The 23,748-nt window shown below is 41.5% G+C and overlaps 1 protein-coding gene across 1 annotated transcript in view; it reads right to left on the reverse strand.

Annotated features, from left to right (window-relative positions):
• usp32 (ubiquitin specific peptidase 32) overlaps positions 1 to 23,748 on the reverse strand; it is a 215,450-nt gene that overhangs the window by 100,814 nt on the left and 90,888 nt on the right. Inside the window, exons 9-10 of the mRNA XM_034169021.1 lie at positions 23,498 to 23,560; positions 23,311 to 23,394 (exon numbers count right to left, since the gene is read on the reverse strand). Coding sequence (XP_034024912.1) covers positions 23,311 to 23,394; positions 23,498 to 23,560 — 147 coding nt within the window. The remainder of the gene's footprint in view (positions 1 to 23,310; positions 23,395 to 23,497; positions 23,561 to 23,748) is intronic.

Below are 23,748 nucleotides of genomic sequence, written 5' to 3' on the forward strand. Positions count from 1 at the left end.
TCTGCATCCTGTGGTCAGCCTTTGCTCTTTTTACTCCCCTCTTCAGGTCAGCTCTGGCAGCACTATACAGAGCTCTGTCACCTGACCTGAAGGCAGCATCGCGGGCCCTGAGGAGTGAGCGAACCTGGCTGGTCATCCAGGGTTTCTGATTTGGAAAAGCCCGGATGGTTTTTGTCACAGTCACATTCCCGATGCAGAACTGAATGTAGCCCAGAACCGTTCCCGTGTGTGTGTCTCCAGCTCATGATGTTCAAATAGGCCCCAGTCTGTCTGTTGGAAGCAGTCTAGGAGTATTGGGGAGTGCGTTGTCAGGCCAGATTGTAACAGTCTTTGTTGTGGGCTCAAGCCTGCGTCTAAGAGGACTGTAAGCTGGCGTGAGCAGGAGGGAAAGATGGTCTGACTGTCCGAGGTGGGGGAGGGGTACGGCTCTGTATGCAAGTTTGATATTGGAGTAAACATGATCCGATGTGTTCTCCCCTCTTGTAGCACATTTCACGTGCTGGTAGAAGTGAGGCAGTACAGTCTTTAAGTTGGCCTTGTTAAAATCCCCTGCTAAGATGTGTACTCCATCTGGGTGAGCCCGCTGCTGTTCGTTCACAGTGCGAACAGCATGGCCTCGATTCGCCCTAATTAAATAAATACATTAATGCTGGCTCAACAAAAACCTGAGTTTGTAACTACGGACAAAAGACTGTTTTCCCTCTCAGTTGAGAAATTCCTAAGTCATCTGGAGATCTTCAGATAAGCTTGAAGACATCTCCCATGGGCCAACACTGGGATTCACAGCAAAACAAAACTGTAATTCAAAGTTCTTCAAAGGGGAGCCCTTGCCTTTTTATCAGTGAATTTTCGGTCATTATGAATTACATGGCATTATAATGGCTTCGCGTCAGAATCTGAGTTTTCCAGGCCAGGAGAACCCAAATTTTATGACCTCACGCCAAGGCCAGACCCTCTCAAGACTGCAAGACGATATCCCTTCCAAAACACAGGCCCATAAAACTTTGTCTTGATAACAGCTATTATCTTTAGGTTTAAGTGAAGAAAGACATTCTTTTAAAATAAAAGAATTGCACTAGTATTCTTTGATTCATATATCTAAAAACTTATATGTTGGATTGTATTGATTAATCAAACAAAATGCTTTGCATATAATCATTCCATTTTATTACGTGTTCCTATAACTGATGTGTGTTTAAATGTGATCTTTCTGTCTGCATTATGGTGATGGTGAAATATTCTGGTTTATCCAAAGGATGTGTCTGGACTATTAATAATCAGGGCTGTGAAATGAAAATTGTGAAATCTGAGGAAAATTCGCAGGGGGTCTGGGGGGCGCACCCACCTGAGGAGCCGGGGTCTAGGGCCTTGTGGGGCCCCAGAAACCAAATTAAATTTTCATCTACTGATACATTTTCAACATCTCCTGGAAGAACAAAAAAATTAGTGTATATTTAAATGATCCTAGATTCAACCTTTATTGAACCTTCAATGATCATGTTGAAATAACAGAATATGACGTGGAAGTAGGACCTGGTATGATTTTCATTTTAACTGTAAACTGAATTATGCATTAACTCAGAACAATTAAACTACATGAAATTCATGAAGACTGAAAAGACTGTTAAAGTATTTCAAAAACCACAGCTATAGCTTTGTACAATATTTTAAAATCAGGGTAAAACATCAATAACATACCTAATAATAAAAAGCCACACATTCTTGTGTAAATTCCTGTGAATCCACTCAAAGCCACAATGTCTTTTTTTCCCATGAAAAAAGTCTACATTAATAAAAACTAATTTACACTGTTGCGTAAATTCATGTAGCCTAGATTCATTCGAAGCCCACAATGTCTTTTTTCAATGAAAGAAGTCTAGATTAATGAAAGAAAAAAAGGCACATAATCTTTTCTGAAATCCTGTTTGAACAGCACAATGTTTATTTACCAGAGAGAAATCATTTCTGATCATTTCGCTTTTCCCGTTATCTTTCAGGTGTGTTCATGAAGCCAGCAACAATTCCACGGATTCTGTCCTTATCACACTTTTTCAAACCATCTTTCTCACCATCTTCACTCTGTCTGATGTCGCTCTGTGACACAGACATGCTGTAAAATTCTTCTTTTAAAACTTTAAAAGTGTGCGATGTCCACATGCTAAGTTTAGCTAAACGTTGCACAGGAGCCACACAGTGTCACCGCAGCAACCAACCAGTCCTGCTTTACGACAACTGTCATAACAGCCAGGCTTTGAGTGGCATTTATTCGCCTCAAAACTCCGCCGATCCGAGGAAACTGATTTGTATCTGTAACACACAGATCAGTGTCCGCAGACTTATAAAACTTGCATGATGTCATAAAAAAAAAAGAACGTTTTGCGATAAGCATTTTAAAAACTCAGTAACGATCACGATTAAAGAGTACAACACTAAACCCCCACCCCATCCCCCATCCGCTGAGTTTTCACAGCCCTGAATAATGTGTATCCATTCGAGTGTCTCAGAGCAGATATTAAGTCAAAATAGTTCATGTGTTTAAATAATTGAATCATTTGTGTCTGCACTGTGACCACATGAAGTTTTCTGTGAAACTACACACCCTAAATGGGTGGAGTTTGGTGATGACAGTCCCCCTTTAAAAATTCAGAACAGAGTCTTGCCACTCTTCTCTTGCCTCTCTTCCTTTCTTAAAGCTTAATTTTTATTCTTGGGCCAAGGACCCATTGCTAAGCTAAGTTACCACGTGGCATTCATTCTTTGTTCATTTTTGCTAATTTTAAAAGTTTTAACCTGATGCTTTAAGGTGCGTCAAGTCTTTTGAATTTTTAAGAGACCGTCCAAGCTGAACTTTTCAAATTAATAGCGAATTTACAGAAAGCGACTCTCCTTTTCTGTCGGCTATTTGTTTTGTTTTTTCCAACGCTTTTAAAGTTTTAACTTTTTTCCTAAAGTCACAAAGATTTTTAATCCAGTTCCAACAAACTTTTTAAAAGCTACCAGAAACCCATTTTCAACAAACACCTTCCTCCTCTGGGTTCCTGCAAGCTGACGACGGTGCGATTTCAACCATCAGCCATTCTGTCCTGTAAAGCCAACCAAGCCTTTGGGATCGCCTGGGGTGTCTGCCCGAGTTAACCCCTTGACCCAAGTGAGCACGACGGATGGCGGACTAACAGATCCCTCCGAACCACCTTTCAACAGAACAGCTAAGTGACCCAGTTAAAGGTTCCAGAAAAAGGGTTTGTTGTTAATGGATACAAAGTGGCTCCTCATTATTATTCTTCCTTTTAAACATATTCATATGTTTATATTTTTCTTAATAATTGGCTTCAATATCATTAAATTCTAATCAGATTTATTCACTTAAAGTCTTTAAGCTTCATCCTCTCTCCTCTCTCTCTCCTCCTCGCTCTCACTCTCTCTCTCATCTTCTCTCTCTCTCTCTCTCTCTCTCTCTCTCCTCCCTCTCTCTCATCTCGCTCCTCTCATCTTCTCTCCTCTCTCTCTCGCTCTCTCTCCTCTCTCTCTCTCTCTCTCTCTCTCTCTCTCTCTCTCTCTCTCTCTCTCTCTCTCTCGAGATGTTGAGAGAGAAAGAAAATTGTTTCCATGAATGAACTTATTTAATCACTGTCCGTGAAAATGCCAGTAAACTGTCCATTACTTGTAAATAAATTATAAATATTTCTGCTGTGGTTCATTTTGTATTCAGAAGGAAACCCTTGGTCAATCGTATTATGAATTCAAACTTCAGATCAGAGACTGACTGAGACTGATTAATTCAATTGAGACTGATTAATTAGAGACTGATAAATTAATGAATATTTAATTTAAAGTACCTATGCTATAAATAGGTGGTGCCCCGAATAATACTTATTATTTAAGTATTAAAACCTAAATTGTTCATTATTTTGGTGACTCATCAGATGGGGCCTAATCCAATCTAATTCAATGTGGGAGTTTAACTGCTTATTCACTACCCTCTTATGGTGCTCCTGTGTGAGCCGATATAGATTTAACTGAATGATTACATCTTTATGGCCCCCCGTGTGGAGGCTTTATTAAATATTTGCTACATACATTTATTGGTGCTCCCGTGTGGAGGCTCTAATAAATAAATACACTACATTCTTTTGGTCCCCCCTTGCAAGGCTATATTTGTAATTTCACTACAGTGGTAAGAAAAAAAAAAAAAAAAAAAAAAAAAAACTACTGATGATTTGAGGAAGACACCTCAAGCAGACCAGACTCAGATGGGGGACCCTCTGCTTAGGCCATTCTAACAGTTATGAGTTTTTTACAGATTGTACAATAATTTCTTAAACAGAAGAAACAGAAGAGCAACAAAAAAAGAGACCTGAAATAGAACTACAGTAAAATAGAGTCCATCTGAGGTCTCTAATCCATAGGCTTCCATGTTGTTCATCTACTTATGTCAGTATGAACAGTGGAAGAATGTCTTCTGCTCTGCTGGAAGCATTTTGTTAACCTCTGCTACTTAATCTATGACCGTGTGATTACTAAATTAAAACATTATCACAGACGCTTCACTTCAGGCCTTCCAAGCAGAGAAGGGGACAACTTGTCCACATAAAGATTAATCTGACAGAATCTTCAGTTTTCTGCAGCCCTTCTCCACACAATCTGGTCATGAACCTCCTGTTCCTTCAAGTCTTTCTTGTTTCCATCCAGCTCCTCTTTCTCTTCATGTTTCTTTAGAGACACATTCACCATCGTTTTTGGCACTGAGATGTTCTGAGTCCATGACCCCGTCAGTCTGCACGTAGTCCATAAATGTGCACACGATGTGTGTGAACGTACGGGCAGTGTATCTGTGCGATTGTCCTTCCAAACCTCCAGCAAGGCCACCACCATCTCCAGGAGCTCCTTGGGAGACAGAACCCCATCATGGTCCACATCAAAGACTTTGAAGCAAACTGTGACAGGAAGTAACACACGTGAGAAAACGCCACACTGGAGTCAAAGAATAACTAAATATAGCATCCGGTGGTTTGTGTCTGAAACATGTTACCGTCCAAACAACGAGCCCCGTGAACACACGGATGTTTACAGTTTAAACACAGAACCACAGTTTTTACATTCATCAATTTGATCATGTGGTGCGTGTGTGTGTAACTTACATTTCTGTCTTTCGGCTATCGGCCCCCTGCAGCACGCTGACAGGCCACAGGAAATCTCCTTGAAGTCAATATGATTGTCCCGATTCTCATCAAAGGCATGAAACAAGCCTATAACACACGCACGCACGCACACCCACACAAACACACACACACACACACCTTGGTGGATTCCCTCACCAGTCTCCTTCTTGCATGGTCACTTCGTATTTTAGAACAGCCAACTCCAAACAGATTTACAAAACTGTCTGTATTTCTTAACATCTGATGACAACTGGCCGTAAAAGTGATAATTTGGAGGCACATCCTCATATTTAGTTTGTCCAATTAATTATGAACCTGTTATTGATCATAACCAGGTGTGAATAAACCTGCAGGAGGTTTGACAGGACGTCGTCGCAACGTCAAACCTTCACACCGCCATTTAAAAACCTGTGATTTTTGTCTTTTTTACATTTGTAAAGAACTGGGGATGCTGGGGATGCTGATCTTCTTACCTGCGCTCAGCGAGGCGTGGATGGGAGGAGAAACCAGTGGAACAAAGGTTTCCAGGTCAAAGCGTCCGGTCCGAGACTGAGCTTTCAGAAGCCAATAGCGCTTCTCCAAGTCGATGATGTCAGACTCCTCCACTACACAACAAGGCAGTGTCTCACACACACAGTTGTACTGATCACATGATGCAGTTATTTATCATCCATGATGATGACATCATCTGAACAAACTTCAAGTCTGCAAACTAACAACAACTTTGATCTGAAAACCAGTTTAAAGATCCTTAAAGTGACTTTGGAAACATTTACCACATTGTAAATATTCAAATATTGAAAAGAAAATATCATGATTATACACTGGTATGATTTCTGACTCATTTATTAGAAACTGTGCAAACAAATATGTACAAGTATTCATCAATAAACTGATAAGATAAACTTTACTGATCTCACAGAGGAAAAATTCACATGTTACATCAGCTCTTAAAAAACACACAAGGTGGGTGCAAGTAGAGGAAAATGTTCAAACAGCGTGTGCAAGGATAAGCAATAATAATAATACTTGTAACAGTACAAGACAAAAGAAGAGGTAGAAATGGAATATATATATATATATAATATATATATATATAATAACACACACACAAACACACACACACAACCCCTGGCAAAAATTATGGAATCACCGGCCTCAATCAATCAATCAACTTTTTTTTATATAGCGCCAAATCACAACAAACAGTTGCCCCAAGGCGCTTTATATTGTAAGGCAAGGCCATACAATAATTATGAAAAACCCCAACGGTCAAAACGACCCCCTGTGAGCAAGCACTTGGCAACAGTGGGAAGGAAAAAATCCCTTTTAACAGGAAGAAACCTCCAGCAGAACCAGGCTCAGGGAGGGGCAGTCTTCTGCTGAGACTGGTTGGGGCTGAGGGAAAGAACCACGAAAAAGACATGCTGTGGAGGGGGCAGAGATCGATCACTAATGATTAAATGCGGAGTGATGCATACAGAGCAAAAAGAGAAAGAAACAGTGCATCATGGGAACCCCCCCACAGTCTACGTCTAAAGCAGCATAACCAAGGGATAGTCCAGGGTCACCCGATCCAGCCCTAACTATAAGCCTTAGCGAAAAGGAAAGTTTTAAGCCTAACCTTAAAAGTAGAGAGGGTATCTGTCTCCCTGATCTGAATTGGGAGCTGGTTCCACAGGAGAGGAGCCTGAAAGCTGAAGAGGATGCCTCAGAGGATGTTCATTCAGTTGTTTAATTTTGTAGAAAAAAAGCAGATCACAGACATGACACAAAACTAAAGTCATTTCAAATGGTAACTTTCTGGCTTTAAGAAACACTATAAGAAATCAAGAAAAATAATTGTGGCAGTCAGTAACGGTTACTTTTTTAGACCAAGCAGAGGGAAAAAAATATGGAATCACTCAATTCTGAGGAATAAATTATGGAATCACCCTGTAAATTTTCATCCCCAAAACTAACACCTGCATCAAATCAGATCTGCTCGTTAGTCTGCATCTAAAAAGGAGTGATCACACCTTGGAGAGCTGTTGCACCACGTGGACTGACATGAATCATGGCTCCAACACGAGAGATGTCAATTGAAACAAAGGAGAGGATTATCAACCTCTTAAAAGAGGGTAAATCATCACGCAATGTTGCAAAAGATGTTGGTTGTTCACAGTCAGCTGTGTCTAAACTCTGGACAAAATACAAACAACATGGGAAGGTTGTTAAAGGCAAACATACTGGTAGACCAAGGAAGACATCAAAGCGTCAAGACAGAAAACTTAAAGCAATATGTCTCAAAAATGCACAACAAAACAAATGAGGAACGAATGGGAGGAAACTGGAGTCAACGTCTGTGACCGAACTGTAAGAAACCGCCTAAAGGAAATGGGATTTACATACAGAAAAGCTAAACGAAAGCCATTAACACCTAAACAGAAAAAAACAAGGTTACAATGGGCTAAGGAAAAGCAATCGTGGACTGTGGATGACTGGATGAAAGTCATATTCAGTGATGAATCTCGAATCTGCATTGGGCAAGGTGATGATGCTGGAACTTTTGTTTGGTGCCTTTCCAATGAGATTTATAAAGATGACTGCCTGAAGAGAACATTAAATTTTCCACAGTCATTGATGAATTGGGCTGCATGTCATGTAAAGGCACTGGGGAGATGGCTGTCATTACATCATCAATAAATGCACAAGTTTACCGTTGATATTTTGGACACTTTTTCTTATCCCATCAATTGAAAGGATGTTTGGGGATGATGAAATCATTTTTCAAGATGATAATGCATCTTGCCATAGAGCAAAAACTGTGAAAACATCCTTGCAAAAAGACCATAGGGTCAATGTCATGCCTGCAAATAATCCGGATCTTAATCCAATTGAAAATCTTGGTGGAAGTTGAAGAAAATGGTCCATGCAAAGGCTCCAACCTGCAAAGCTGATCTGACAACAGCAATCAGAGAAAGTTGGCGCCAGATTGATGAAGAGTACTGTTTGTCACTCATTAAGTCCATGCCTCAGAGACTACAAGCTGTTATAAAAGCCAGAGGTGGTGCAACAAAATACTAGTGATGTGTTGGAGCGTTCTTTTGTTTTCATGATTCCATAATTTTTCCTCAGAATTGAGTGATTCCACATTTTTTCTCTCTGCTTGTTCTAAAAAAGTAACCGTTACTGACTGCCACAATTTTTTTTCCTGATTTCTTATAATGTTTCTTAAAGCCAGAAAGTTACCATTTGAAATGACTTTAGTTTTGTGTCATGTCTGTGATCTGCTTTTTTTCTACAAAATTAAACAACTGAATGAACATCCTCCGAGGTCGGTGATTCCATCATTTTTGCCAGGGGTTGTATATGTGTATAAAACACATATGCACACACATATACAGATGCATACATATATGTACGTACACATATAAGTACATAAGCATATATATAAACATGTTTGGGATTGAAAAACACATAGGAGCATCTTCTTTACAATATGTGAAGTGGAGTTTAGATGTGATAAGGTGACATTAGTGCAGGGATTTGTAAACGAGTTGTTATGCACGTGATTTGTGGACATATTACTGCACGTGATTATTTCACAGTGTTATTGCACAGTCTGATAACATCAGTTGACAGTTGAAACTGCTTCATGCTAAACTTTCTAAGATTAACTAAAAGCAGCAGATGAGAATTTTTTTAATTTGTAGAAATAACATTTGTTTTATTATAACTATAAATGTTCTGTTCTAAAAGACATCATCAAAAAGAAATGGTTAAGTTTCCCTCCATCAGAGTGCTCGTAAAGACTGAGCAGCACAGAAGGTCAGTAAAAACTGCTCAACTGTGCCACAACTAATGTCATAAACCAACGTGTTTTTTTTTTTTTTGGTGAATAAAGTGATTGTGATGAAATAACGCTTTGCTTACTTCAAGGACAGTCAGAAATGTGAAATCCAACATTTTCCATTTCAGTTTCTGGCTGTGATAACAGGTGTGATTTTTTGTTTTGGGAAAAACAAAACAGAATGAGTTAAAATAATTCATATGTAATATTTGTCAATGATCAAAGAAAGTGACCATGATAACGTCTATTCGCAGGCGAACTGGGGGGTCCCCCTCTCTAAGGTAAACGGATGTGATGTCTTCTTACGTGGTGCTCGGTGGGCGTTGTCATATTTGACGAACTACTAAATACACACCCTGAGAACCAACCAAATGCCTCCTTTTATTCAGCCTCAAATAAGATTCATAATGAAGTGAAGTAACAAAAACAGTGATGAGCCGTGAGAACTCAATAACCTGTGAAGTGGTTCACATTCCCGACTGTAATTCCATGACACAGCTAATAGGATCGAGACTTTCTCTACAAGTCATGAAGAGTCGCTAAGACCTCAGGGCCACTGTTCCACTGAGAAATATTACAGTACTCTAAACAGATTCCAGTCTGCTGTCTGTGTCTCGACAGCTGAGTGCCACGGGTCTGATACCACCTAAAGGTGCGACTCTGTCCGAGTGGCAGCAGAGGTACCATACCATGATCCAGGTAACATCCTCAGAGAGATGCTGCTGCGGCCAGCTGGGACCATCAAACAGTTCCAATCAAATCTACAAATCTGTTCAGGAGACCGCCTCGTCGCATCCAGCAGACAGTTATTAGTCAGGATTTGTAACGTGGGAAGAAGGAATCTAAGCAGCTAAGGAGCTCGGCTCAGCCATGACTCAAGCTACCGTTCTGGAAATAGTCACGAACCACAACTGTGCAGAGTTAAGAGGATCAGCAAAGAGCAGGAAGATTAAAGGCCACATCCAGGTTCCCCCGTCAGGTTCTGTCCAGCTCTCTGTCCTCCGGCTCAAAGTAAGAACCTCGTGGTGGACCTCAAAGCCACGCAGTCCTAAGAAGGAACCAATCAGAGGGCTGGATGGAGTTTGTGTGTCATCCTCCTGTCTCTCTGTCTGTCTGTGAAAATCAACTCGACACAAAGTCTGGAAGTCTGATTTTCTGAGAAGGAGTGACCTGTCTAATCCACCCCAACCCATCAGGTCTCACGAGTGGCGTTTCCACAAAAGCTGCACTGATAAATCAAAACTCTTATCAAATCCAAATAAAAGCCTTTTTTTTTTTTTTTTTGAACAGTTAAATGTGATCCACTTAAAGGCGTGTCCTTTTGAGGTGGAGAGCAGCCAGTGGACCAAACCGGGTTAGGGTTTTTATATATATATATATATATATATATAATATATATATATATATATATATATATATACATACATATATATACATATATATATATATATAATATATATTATATATATAATATACATACACATATATATATATATGTGTGTGTGTGTGTGTACACTCAACAAAAATATAATGCAACACTTCTGGTTTTGCTCCCATTTTGTATGAGATGAACTCAAAGATCTAAAACTTTTTCCACATACACAATATCACCATTTCCCTCAAATATTGTTCACAAACCAGTCTAAATCTGTGATAGTGAGCACTTCTCCTTTGCTGAGATAATCCATCCCACCTCACAGGTGTGCCATATCAAGATGCTGATTAGACACCATGATTAGTGCACAGGTGTGCCTTAGACTGTCCACAATAAAAGGCCACTCTGAAAGGTTGCAGTTTTATCACACAGCACAATGTCATTTCTCTACCATAAGCCGTCTCCAAAGGCGTTTCAGAGAATTTGGCAGTACATCCAACTAGCCTCACAACCGCAGACCACGTTGGAGAGGTGTTCTCTTCACGGATGAATCCCGGTTCACACTGTTCAGGGCAGATGGCAGACAGCGTGTGTGGCGTCGTGTGGGTGAGCGGTTTTCTGATGTCAGTGTTGTGGATCGAGTGGCCCATGGTGGCGGTGGGGTTATGGTATGGGCAGGTGTCTGTTATGGATGAAGAACACAGGTGCATTTTATTGATGGCATTTGAATGCACAGAGATACCGTGACGAGATCCTGAGGCCCATTGGTTGTGCCATACATCCAAGAACATCACCTCATGTTGCAGCAGGATAATGCACGGCCCCATGTTGCAAGGATCTGTACACAATTCTTGGAAGCTGAAAATGTCCCATACGCACCGGACATGTCGCCCATGGAGCATGTTTGGGATGCTCTGGACCGGCGTATACGACAGCGTGTACCAGTTCCTGCCAATATCCAGCAACTTCGCACAGCCATTGAAGAGGAGTGGGACCAACATTCCACAGGCCACAATTGACAACCTGATCAACTCTATGCGAAGGAGATGTGTTGCACTGCATGAGGCAAATGGTGGTCACACCAGATACTGACTGGTATCCCCCCCCAATAAAACAAAACTCCACCTTTCAGAGTGGCCTTTATTGTGGGCAGTCTAGGCACACCTGTGCACTAATCATGGTGTCTAATCAGCATCTTGATATGGCACACCTGTGAGGTGGGATGGATTATCTCAGCAAAGGAGAAGTGCTCACTATCACAGATTAGACTGGTTTGTGAACAATATTTGAGGGAAATGGTGATATTGTGTATGTGGAAAAAGTTTAGATCTTTGAGTTCATCTCATACAAAAATGGGAGCAAAACCAAAATTGTGTTATATTTTGTTGAGTGTAATATATATATATATATATACTATATATATATATATATATATATATATATATATATATATATATACACACACACACAAAACACACAGTTTCACTTTAAATGCGGCAATAGGTTCACGATGATCAGCGCGGACCCGTTTTCCTCTTAAAAGGCTTTGATGTTACTCAGTGGTGCAGCATTGTAAAGTTGTAGCATCACCAGCTACATTGATTAGTTCTTACATTAGCAATGCACATGCTCTATGGGCTTTTTCCCCTGCTTTTTGTGGGAGCGATACAGCACCACAGACAGGACTGGCGTATGTACTACAGTGTTAAACAAAGCATCGAGGGCAAAGAATTTGCCTCAAACATTTTTGGAATCGAATTATTCGATGGATTGGAGGTCTGGGCGGCTTTGCTTGAGCTGCTGCCCCTGCGACCTGACGGAAGAAAAGGATGGATGGATGGAATTATTCAAATTACTTGATTAATCGTCTCAGCCCTAATCCTATCAACATTCAGTTTTAGCAGCATTCATCCTTGACCAAATACATAAGCACACCAAACAGCAACTGTCAGCTCTTCTGGGTTTCGCCGTGAACGAAGCCACACACAGGCACTTTGGTAATATGATTTTTTTTTTATATTTGTTTACCGAGAATACACACACACACACACACGGGTTTTATTTCTATGACAACATTACAAGTTTTAATGCTCAAGACGCACTTGTTTTCCCTTTCGTATGGCTAGCATACTGGCATAGTATGTTACTAATGAAAGAGCAAAACGCTTCAGTCAGTGCAGAGTGAGAGAGCGTGCGGAGAGCAGAGAAGGAAGCAACACAAACAAAACTGTGGTCCTGCCTTTATTTCTCTCTGGACTGTTCTGACGGTACGTCCTGTTCACACCGTCTGCACGTGTCAGTGACAGTTATACTGAATTTATATGAAATAAATGGTCAAAAATCCCTTAAAAATGAGAATATAAGAAGGAGAGTTATAAAATCACACACACATGATGTGGAGAAACTCTGCAGTGATGTTCAGAAGCAGAAATCACATAAAGCAGCTTTGAACTCTGAACCTTAACAGGCTGTTATTTTCCAAAGATATTTATTTTAGATGGCTTAATGTCATTTTATGTTCAAGTACAAAATGTGACTGAGGAGGAGAAAAAAAGAAATGAACTCTAGCCAGAATAAATATAAGCTGCTGATTTTTGTTACTTTTCAAAGGTGCTCTCTGCAGCTCAGCGTTTCATTTATTTCAAAGTCAGTTACTTATTATTTTAAAAATCATGAGAGTCAAATCAGTCTGCATTGTTCAGTTTTTCCTGCACGTTTGTGTATTTTCTCCTTCTTCATAAGAGTTTGGTGTTTGTGTTTGTTCTACAAAGTTTAAAAAAAATAATAAAATGTTAACACTTTCTTTACAGCAGTTCTGTAATATCAGAAAGGCAACAGAAACAACCACAAATCAGAAAATTGGGACTGTATGTAAAATGAAGATAAAAATAAAAATGTTGCACTATTCCCATTAGGGGTTCGGGCGAAAAAAAAAAAAAAAAAAAAAAAATCGATTCACGTCCAAATCGCGATTCTTATTTATTACGATTCTGAATTGATCCAAAATGTCCAAGAATCGATTTTTAAAAAGCATTTTTTAAACATTTTCTTGCTTACTCGCTGCATGTACCATTGTCAGGCAGCGGCTTCCGTACTACAGTGTGCCCGCGGGGGGGTCTGGCGTGCGTGAGCTGCAGCTTAGCATGGTGGATGAAGAGCTAATTCAGTCAGCACCGTCTTTGCTGAAGGCAAATGTTGGATGCATTTTGGATTTTATTATTTGCTGCATAAGAAGGAGCTTGATATGACTTACGCAGTGTGCAAAATCTGCAAAATGAAAGTCAAGTACTTTGGAAACACTTCAAATCCACAAGCCCACATGCTACGTCATCACCCGGCGTTAAAAGAGGGGAGCAGCGGTCTCTGCCGACTACTGACCAGCGCTTTGTTAAACTGCCAGCCAACTTTGAATCAAATGGTGATTTATGGGTCTGAGAACTCAGTCTAGAATCAAAGAAAGACTGAGCAAGCCTTCTTTTCCTTTTTCCTCCCTCATTCTACCTTATGACATCATGAAGTCCCATCAGAGCTGACTGGCTCCTCTGACAGTCGGCAGATGTAATTATGTATGTCTATCCCTGCCGACTGACAGAGGAAGGTGGAGGTCGTGTGGTCATCCTGTTTATTTATATATTGCTTTATGAGATCAACATGGAGGAATGGACTTGACAAATGTTCATGTTGATGGTAACTGGATCAGAAACGAGTTTATGCTATTTTAAAGAAGACTGGGATCAGTTTCAAAATCTTTTCATTTCTCCTTTTTCTGTTACAACAAGAAAGATCTCTATCTCTACGGACCCTGTGCACACTGACCCATTTCTGTGGCCTCGGAAGCGCTGGACACGGCGTCAGGGGAGCGCTCCTCAGTGGGGCTGACCGGGCTGAAGACTTCCAGACGTTTCTACCAGGACCGACTCCAGGGCGGCATGGACATCGGAGTTCGCAGTGAGCTCAGAATGGATGGCTGCTCCACCACAATACCTTTAAGGTCCTGGACAAGACCACAACAGCAGATATGAGGTGGGTTCCTGTTTCAGTCTTACTGCAAAACCCGATCCAATCGGGTGGTATTTTTACCAAAACTGTGACACCTGAGTGAACATGAGTCACGGTAACACCTGAACAGTCTCTTCCTGAGTACAGGGTGGCAGTGGAATCAGAACTCTTCATTTCTGAACTGGCAGTCGTCTACCTGCTCTGCGTTTTCTGTTGGTTACTGCTGTATTGTTATCTATTCTGTGTGAAATCACCACTGGATTGCTAGTGTATGATCACCAGCACTCACTGATCTCAAACTTTCTCACAAGCTGGTTTTAAGTAACACTTTTGGGGACCAAACATCCAGACTCCTTCCTCCCTTGAGCTCTGTACCTGCTTACCTGCTGCGCTCACCTGTCCTCACGCAGTGGAAGCGACCCAGAAAACGCGGGAAACGCGGAGGTGTCCTTGTGAAAATTAAGGCTCACTGGAGGTCCAACCGTGGAATTGTCCCTCTCTTCAGGACTCCTGGATTCCCAGTATTTAGAAGATTGTATGGATTACGATGGATCCAGCCCGTGTTCCCTGCGTCATCTGCCGCTTGCAGCACCTCAGCTCAAACGCCTGGCGAAGCGCCACGGGGTGGATTTTGGCGCCCTCCCGCTGTATCACTGCTCCTCGCGGGTCTGTGAAAGTGTGTCATTACGCCTTGGCCTGTTGAATGCTAGATCGCTAGCTAACAAAACATTTTTATTGAATTAATTTTTTACATTACGCAAACTGGATATGATGCTGCTCACAGAGACCTGGCTCCAAGTCGGTGAGTCTTCACCTTTCTCCGAGCTTTTACCCCCTGCATGCCTTTACTTTTGTACACCTTGGATGTCTGGCAGAGGCGGTGGGCTCGCTACTGTATATAAAGAAAGCTACAGTTGTCGGCAGGTACCGGCTCCGGGTCTCCAGCTTTGACCTGCAGACTTTTGTGATAAGCTCTGATATTCCAGTCCTGTGCGCACTGGTGTATCGCCCTCCAAAGCCAAATAAAGACTTCATTCAGGACTTTACTGACTTTGTGGCCAGCTTATCATTGAATCACGATCACTTTCTGATTGTTGGGGATTTTAATATCCACGTCTGTTGCGAATTCAAGCCGATGGTTAAAGACTTCTTGGATTTGATTGACTCAGTCTGTGTCAAGCTGTACGCATGAGAAGGGGCATATTTTGGACATTGTGCTTTCTTTCGGTCTTAATCCTAATGTAATTGAGATTTGTGAAACCCACTTCTCTGATCACTTTGCTGTTTTATTCTCTGTAGCATTGTCTCGGAGCATGGTCAGTCCGTGCGCCACGGGCACACATTCACACTGAGTAGCCGCCCTGTTTTCTGATGCTTTTCATGAAACGTATAGAAACGACTCAGATAATGCAACTCCTGATAAACTCCTTTCTTATTTTAATGTGCGTGCACAAAGGCTTTGGACTCTGTGGCTCCTTTACGGCTGAAGCACTTAAAGCCCACGGCACAGCCTTGGTTAAACGAGCGCACTTGAACTCAGGCGCTCTTGTAGGCGCGCTGAGCACAATGGAAAAAAGATATCTTCACATTTCCTTGCAAATACTGAGGGACAGACTGTCTGAGTATCAGAGAGTAGTTAAAGCTGCTAAAACTAGATTCACGTCAGATCTTGTGTCCTCAAACTGTCATAAACCTCAGGTGCTTTTTAACACTCTGAATTCGCTCATTAATCCTCGTGGAGCAATATTGCTGTGCCCTCGGCCAGCCTTTGTGATTTTCTCTCTTATTTCAGAGATAAAATCTCTGATCTTATATCGTCCTGTATCTGAGGTGGAGTCAGCAGATCCATCCATGTGTCATGCTGTTTTTGAGTGTTTTAATCCTGTATCTACTTGTGAGCTGACTAAAACTGTTAATCAGCTTAAGTCTTCTTCCTGCACTTTGGACATTGTTCCAGGTCATTTGTTTAAAGATGTTTTTCAGTGTATTGGTCTGTACATTGCTGAACTTGTGAACGCTTCTCTATCAAGTGGTGTTTTCCGTCAGCTCTTAAACATGCTGTAGTCCAGCCGCTCATTAAAAAGAGCAATCTTGACCCAAATGTGTTGTCCAACTATAGGCCGATCTCTAAATTGCCATTTGTGTTTAAAGTTTTAGAGAAAGCTGTCTATGACCAATGATCTTAATGAAATAGGGGAGAAGTTTCAATCTGGTTTTAAATTAAGACAGAGCACTGAAACAGCCCTTTTAAAAGTTTTTAATGACCTTCTTTTAACTGTTGATGCAAGGAACTCTGCGGTTCTTCTGCTTTTAGATTTATCTGCAGCCTTTGACACAGTGGACCACGGTGTTCTTGTGACTCGTCTCGAGACTCACATAGGTATTAAGGGGTCAGCGCAGTCAGGTGGATGATTTGACCTAAAAATTAATATCACTGTGCACGTATGTGTCATTTTTTTGGACACTGACGGCATTACATCATAGTATAACTCCTTTTGCACTATATGACCCCTTTAATAACAATCTTTTCTGAATAAGTATTGAACCTGAGTTTTATATAATTAAAAGCTTGTTAAGGCTTAAATCAGCCAGCAGCGCAAAAACAATCACAGGGTGGGTTTCCATTACAGATATCAGTTCAAGACATATGTTGCAGATACAAAACAGAAATGATATTTTCAGAATGTTGACAAAACAATAGTGATATGACAGCATTTCTCCAGAGTGAAGTTATGCATCTTTCATCATGGCAGCAGATGTGCAAGTCCTGCTAAATATTTTGGAAATATAAATTGTTCTTTCATCTCAAATACCAAATCAAAGTCAAAGTGAAGAAAGTGCACACGCTGGTGGATTCATTACATTACAGGTTCAGGCCACTGGCCAAAAATCATTATTTCATTTCATTTATTTATTTAAAAGGGACAACACATATTAATGAACACATAAAGTGTAAATATGTCAGATTTATGCCATGGGCTAATTTCCATCTGTAGTCCCTGACAGACTATTATATTAATAGTCTGTCAGGGATTATTATTATTCACTTGGGGGTGTGATTTCTTGGGGACTGGAATAATAACTGATCTCTTCCAAAGCTCAGGTACTGAATAAATATCAATAGAGAGCTGGAAGAGTTGATGCCAAGCTGGAGTGAGCTCCTCTGCAAATGTTTTTAAAAGAAAAGCAGACATACTGTCTGGCCCTGTGGCTTTATTAGTATACACTGATTTAAAAACTCGAGTAACTGATTGTGGGTCAATTAAAATTCTGTCCTCATGCAAATGACACCTAATCTCTTTTAAAATGTCCCTGCACTCTTCCTGGTTATCACTCTCAAAATGCAAATAAAAATCATTTAGCTCATTGGCTTTTGCATATTCATTATTGTCAATGACAGGTCTCCTTTTTGTGTCCATGTGTGTCATGTCCCGAACAGAATCCCACAGTCTCTTGTTGTTTGCTCTGGAAAGGTCCCGTTCTGTGCGCTCCTTATGTTGCCGTCGAGCATCTCTCATCTTCTGGTTCAGGTCTTTTTGTGTGACCCTGACCTCTGCAAAGTCCCTTGATTTAAAAGCAGCTTTCTTCCTATTAATACATTCCCGTATTTCCCGTGTGACATACGATTTATTATTCGGGTATTTCTAAATAATCTTTTGGGGAATGATTGACTCCACACAGAAAGAGATGTAACCAGTAACTGCCTCTGTGGCAGTGTTGATATCCGCATCTTGGAAAAAAAATGTCCCAATCTGTACACAAGAAACATCCTTTCAGCTCCTCTGTCTTGTCAGCAGACCAGTTTGACAGAGTGGACCTCAGGTTTACTAGATTTAAACGCTGATCAACAGGTGGGGAGAAGCTGGACTACATTATGGTCCGAAATACCAAGGGGGGGTCTGACTCTGGCTGTGTAGGCATCTCTTATGTTCCCATAGCACTTATCCAGAGTCTTATTGCTCCTGGTGCTACACTGAACATATTGATAGAAGCCAGGCAGGGATTTATTTAAACTGCAGTGATTTAAATCACCAAGAACAAACATGGCAGCATCCAGTTTATTTTGAAGATGAGAATGGACACAATCTGAAATCTGACTAGCTGCTCTGGCGGCATTTCAACTTGGTGGAATATAAACTACACACACAAATATATTTGTGAATTTTCGAGGAAGGTAATAAGGTTGTAAGGTTACACAGAGGAGCTCAAGATCGGAGTTACATACCCTGTCTGACAGCAAAGTTTGTACACCACCTGTCTTTAACATATAAATGACAGGGTTTTCTCTATGTTGTCAACAGTGATGCCGGTAACGCATTACTTAACGCGTTACTCTAATCCGACCACTTTTTTTTAGTAACGAGTAATCTAACGCGTTAATCTTTCCAAATCAGTAATCAGATTAAAGTTACTTCTCCATGTCACTGTGTGTTACTATTATTTTCATTGTGGGTCGACAGCAGCATTAAACTTGGTCTGTGGGCAGGAGGTCGGGGTTCGACTGAACTGCACACTTTCAGTGAGCTGTGAGCTTTTCATCCACGGTTTTTTGCAGCTGCTCAACTCGTCCTCACCTCTTAAAGCGCGGTGATCAGCACACCTGCACTGAGCTTTACAAAGACATTTTTATACTTTTTCCCCTCCTTTATTTAGAATTCTGAGCTGAGCCGTTCTGTATCGTCTCATTAAAAACAGCTGATCCTCCGTGACGCGTCAACAACACTATTTTCCACTCAAATGCACCTAAACTCTCTTTCTGAGGACCACATGATGTGAAAACGCAATAAAACTTTCTTACCTGTAAATCTGGTCATGTTTTCTGCATAAATAAATGTTATCCATTCTTTGTGCTCAAACGCCAAAGCAGGGGCGAATCCAGATGGAATGGGGGCGTGGGGCAAGGATGTGCCCCCCTCCCCCACAACACCCCTAGATTAAAGGTCCAGTTTTGAAGCCGTTTTTTACTACAACTACTAATATTGCTTAAAATAATAATAATTTCGACAAGTAAAATGTTTAGGGAGTTAGAATTTAATAGTTACATTTCTAAACAATGTAGGTTTGAAATTGAAAGTTTTACTGTTACAGTGCTGTCAACAGTTAAATATGAGGTCAAGAAAGAGGTCTTTATTTACTTTTTATAAAACAAGTATTTATTTTCATTGAAGTCAAGAAAGGGTGACTATAAAGTGAGTTGTTGTCGGCAGCTGGGGAAAGTAACTAAAAAAGTAACTAGTAATCTAACTTAGTTACTTTTACAATTGAGTAATCAGTAAAGTAACTAAGTTACTTTTTCAAGGAGTAATCAGTAATTGGATTACTTTTTCAAAGTAACTGTGGCAACACTGGTTGTCAATATATATTATCAATATTAATGTCTTTACTTTGATGTACTCTCTGTGATCGTGTCTTTGATACTGTTCTCTATTTTTCATATATACGTATATGCATGTGTGAGAGTTCATGTACCATTATTCCTTTAAATAATTACTTAGTGTCAAAAGCAATCATATACACTGAACGGCTCAAGTGATCATTAAAACTGCCACACGAGAAAGTGAGCAGATGATCTTTGGCTTAGTCAATGTGCAGACTGTTTTGCTAGAGTTTGTTTTTGCTAAGCGCAGATGTGCACCTTTAATTAACAGTTCAGCCTTGAGGAAAGAGCATTGTAACCGGAACACCGGTTCGGGGCTGGACATTATTATGGGAAGCTTAGGAGAGTGAGGGCTCAAAGCCATAACAGTTTTCATATCAATGTGAGACCAGACTTTGTGTCTTTCCATTGTTTTGTAATACTGTCACTCCTATATGCTTGTATGTAACTATATTCAATAAAAAGGAGAAGCAAATGGGCGGGGCCTTCAGAGCAGACGACAGTTCTTTCTGAAGGAGCGGCTCGTTTGTCCTCTCCTGATCAGGAAAAGAAATTCTGTGTCTCTTGCGTGATCATTTTCTGTGTGTGTGTGTAAACTGGGTTGTTCTTTCCAGGTCCAACACTGAACAACTCTGACAATAAACAACACCCCCGTGTTTTACCAGAGTTTTTGTTCCTGTCCAGGCGGATGTGTGTAAATCCATCCACTTGAATGAAGCTGTCCGGTACATCGTCGCTAAACCCCCTTCCTGAGTCTCCTGCCCTGCCGACGGTCCAGTTGGTATTGTCGTACCAACTCCCTCGGAACCTCGTCCAGCAGGCCAGACGGTGGAAGAGCGCCGTGGTCTAAACCCAGCAGCTCAGTCCGCTATACACTAGCCCCCCAGTGCTAACAGCCCAATCCACAAAACAATGGACTATCTGGCTAAGTAGCACTAGCCATGCTAGTGCTAACAGCACCATACTCCCTCTCAGCCTCCACGCACAGTCAAAAGCACAAGCCACACATTTAGGCCACCGCTGACAAGCGGTAGACAGAAAGAAAAGAACAAACATCAACAGCCTCCATACCAAACAAACATTTTGCAGCAGAAACCCTCCTCTGTGTCACCAGCAGAGCAGCGCCATCATTTCAAACACCTTTCATTTAAAAAAATAAATAAATAAAAAATACCCGTCTCTTACAGCTCTCGGTTTCTTCTTAAATGGACTTCATTTACAGATATAATACTTTTCTATCTGAACCAGAAGCTCAAAGCACTTTAAAATGATGGTTCATATTCTCTCTCTTGCGAGCGCTCACTAATGTCATCATGCCATGAAAGGTGCTCAGCTGCACATGGACTGAAGGCTTTGCCCAAGGTCTGATTGGGATTTGAACCAAAGATCCTCCGGTTTCAAGTCCACTGCTTTAACCACAAGATCATCACCTCCTGTCCTTGATGGAAGATCCACAAGTACTGACTCGTGTATTTTTAGAAGGTCATGTGACACTTTCTCTAAGTCATGTGAAGTGTTTCCATTGCAGTTTTCTGAAATATGGCTTTTCCCCCAATTGCATGAAAAGCCACCTTACGTCAATGAAAAAAACTTTGTTGCATTATTTCAGAAGTTTCCCCACAAAATGTACTTTTTTTAAAGCACATTTCCAATTCACTCTTTCATACTATGTATGTGCTTGAAGGGTAATGGAAACCTGCCTACAGTTTAACCACTGTTTTTTTTTTATGTATAATTCATTTGTAGATTTTAACAAACACATACATACGCACCCCTCACATTAAAACATGAGTGCAATATTTCAGGGGTTTTGCCCCACCCCCCATATCTGTTTATGTCCAACATCCACTGCTACTGAAATATCCACCGTTTTGGATGGGATGCAGGTTACTTCCTGATCCAAAGCCAGTATGCATTTACAGCTGAGTGAACTGAGACGATGCAGATTAATCTGCATTCCATTCTCGTGGAAAAACTGGTTTCGATCTATTGAAAGACAGCCCTCGATCCAAGCTTTTGTTGGGCGGATGTGCGTACATCTCCCCAGCACCCCTGAAGTACCCGTCGCAGCACCAGGGGCGCAGAGACCTGGCCAGAATCTTTACAAAGTGTGAAGCAGTGCACCAGGGGCTTAGACACCTGGACAGAACTTTTGCAAAGTGTGGGTGCAGGGCACCAGGGGCGCAGAGCCTTTGAGGCAATGGCTAAAGGGTGGGTAGGTTGTGTTGGGGAGGGTGCCGCTTAAGATTGGGTGTGCAGGGACCGACTGGGGAGCCCAGTTGCCCAAGACATGGGCCTGGACCTGAGCATGGGTCTAAGCATAAGCCTTGCCCTGTCCCTAAACCTAACCCCGACCCTGGGTGTGCAGGGACCGCCTGTTGATCCAGGTTGCCCTAACCCTAACCCTGGCACTCTGCACCTGGCTCTGAGCCTAAGCATAAGCCTTGCCCTGTCCCTAAACCTAACCCCATCCCTGGGTGTACAGGGACCACCTGGTGGGCCTGGCCCTAAGCATAAGCTTAACTGTCCCGCAACCTAACCCCATCCCTGGGTGTACCAGGGCCCGCCTGGTGCTGGCAGTATTGTGCACTATCACACACCGATGATGACTACTATGACGCCGCAGTACTGCCCCACCCTGAGCGTGAAGGTTTTAAGAGAGGAAGGTTCTCCAGGAGCACCACCTGACTATGAGGCCGGTCTATCCCACCACTACCCGCCCTCCTGGAAAACTCTGCCCAGAGAGAGATCCAAAATATCCGTCAAATCTGTAAACTCTGTGCTGTTTGTACACATTAACTCATTGCTGCTGAAGTGAACTCAGCCCTTCACTGGAAAAAGCAGGTTTAGGTAATGAATGAATGAAGTGTACTCACATATTTAACGTAATCCTTCCACTGCTGCCACCACAGCATGGAGATAAGGAACCAGTTCTGGCCCCGCTGCAGCCCATGTCTGCTCTCCCTCTCCAACCAACCTCTACACACACACACACACACACACACACACACACACACACACACACACACACACACACCTCAGTCCAACACACCTCCTCCGAAAGAGGCCAGAAAGAAGAAGTGGATGCTCACTTACCGGATAATCTGCCCTTCTTCTTCGGTGTGGCAGGTCTGAGTCCCAGGACGATGTGACAAACCTGGATTGAGGGAGAAATTAAACTTTTCCCCATCAAAAACAAACACCAAGTTTCTCTTGAAGCATCAACGTGCTGTCTTATTGTATTTTCCAGAGCAGAACTGTGACCTCCTGAAAAAGTGCTTCCAATATGTAAGAAAGGTAAATAACCACATTTAGGGGCCAGGTGCTGATAGAATCGCATCCAAAATGTGTATGTTGGTACTTTAAAAACCAGTAGAGTTTGTCAAACAGTTTGTGAATCATTTCACATTTAACTGACAAAACCAAAGGTTTCTGAGAGGCTACAGGCCTCAAAGCAATAGGCACAGCCTGCTGGTTTCTTTAGGTCACAGATTCCAAAGACAAAGATCCTCATCTTTTATCTGGAACCCTGTAAAAAGGCATTTAATAAAGGTTTGGGTCAACTCACCTGGAAAAGCAGGTTCAGGAACTCATTGGCCAAAGGGCTTTTCACGCTCCAGATCTGATAGTCCTCGAGGGTCAGATGGCCCAACTGGAAAGGAATCAAACAGTCACCTTCACCACGTTTCAGTCCATAAGCTTTTTTTTTTTTTTTTATTAATTTTGTATCCATGGGCAGTGTGTCTGTGTCTCACCTTGGTTGTGTCGTGCATCTTCAAGATGTCCTCAACGATGTCCAACACACTGCTGTGCAGCTCCTGCAAAGTTCCCAAAGAAACATACAGAATGTGTTTTAAATGGTCATTCAGCTTCAATTAATTAAAAAAAAAAAACAAAAACAAAAAAAACCTACAACTAACCCACGAGCAAATGTTCCTCCACTCACAACCTCGTTGTGCCTTTGGAGACTTAATGGTAAATTTTGTTCTTCATTTCAATTCAATTT

The sequence above is a fragment of the Thalassophryne amazonica genome, chromosome 4 (genome assembly GCF_902500255.1).
Source record: "Thalassophryne amazonica chromosome 4, fThaAma1.1, whole genome shotgun sequence".
NCBI lineage: Eukaryota > Metazoa > Chordata > Actinopteri > Batrachoidiformes > Batrachoididae > Thalassophryne > Thalassophryne amazonica.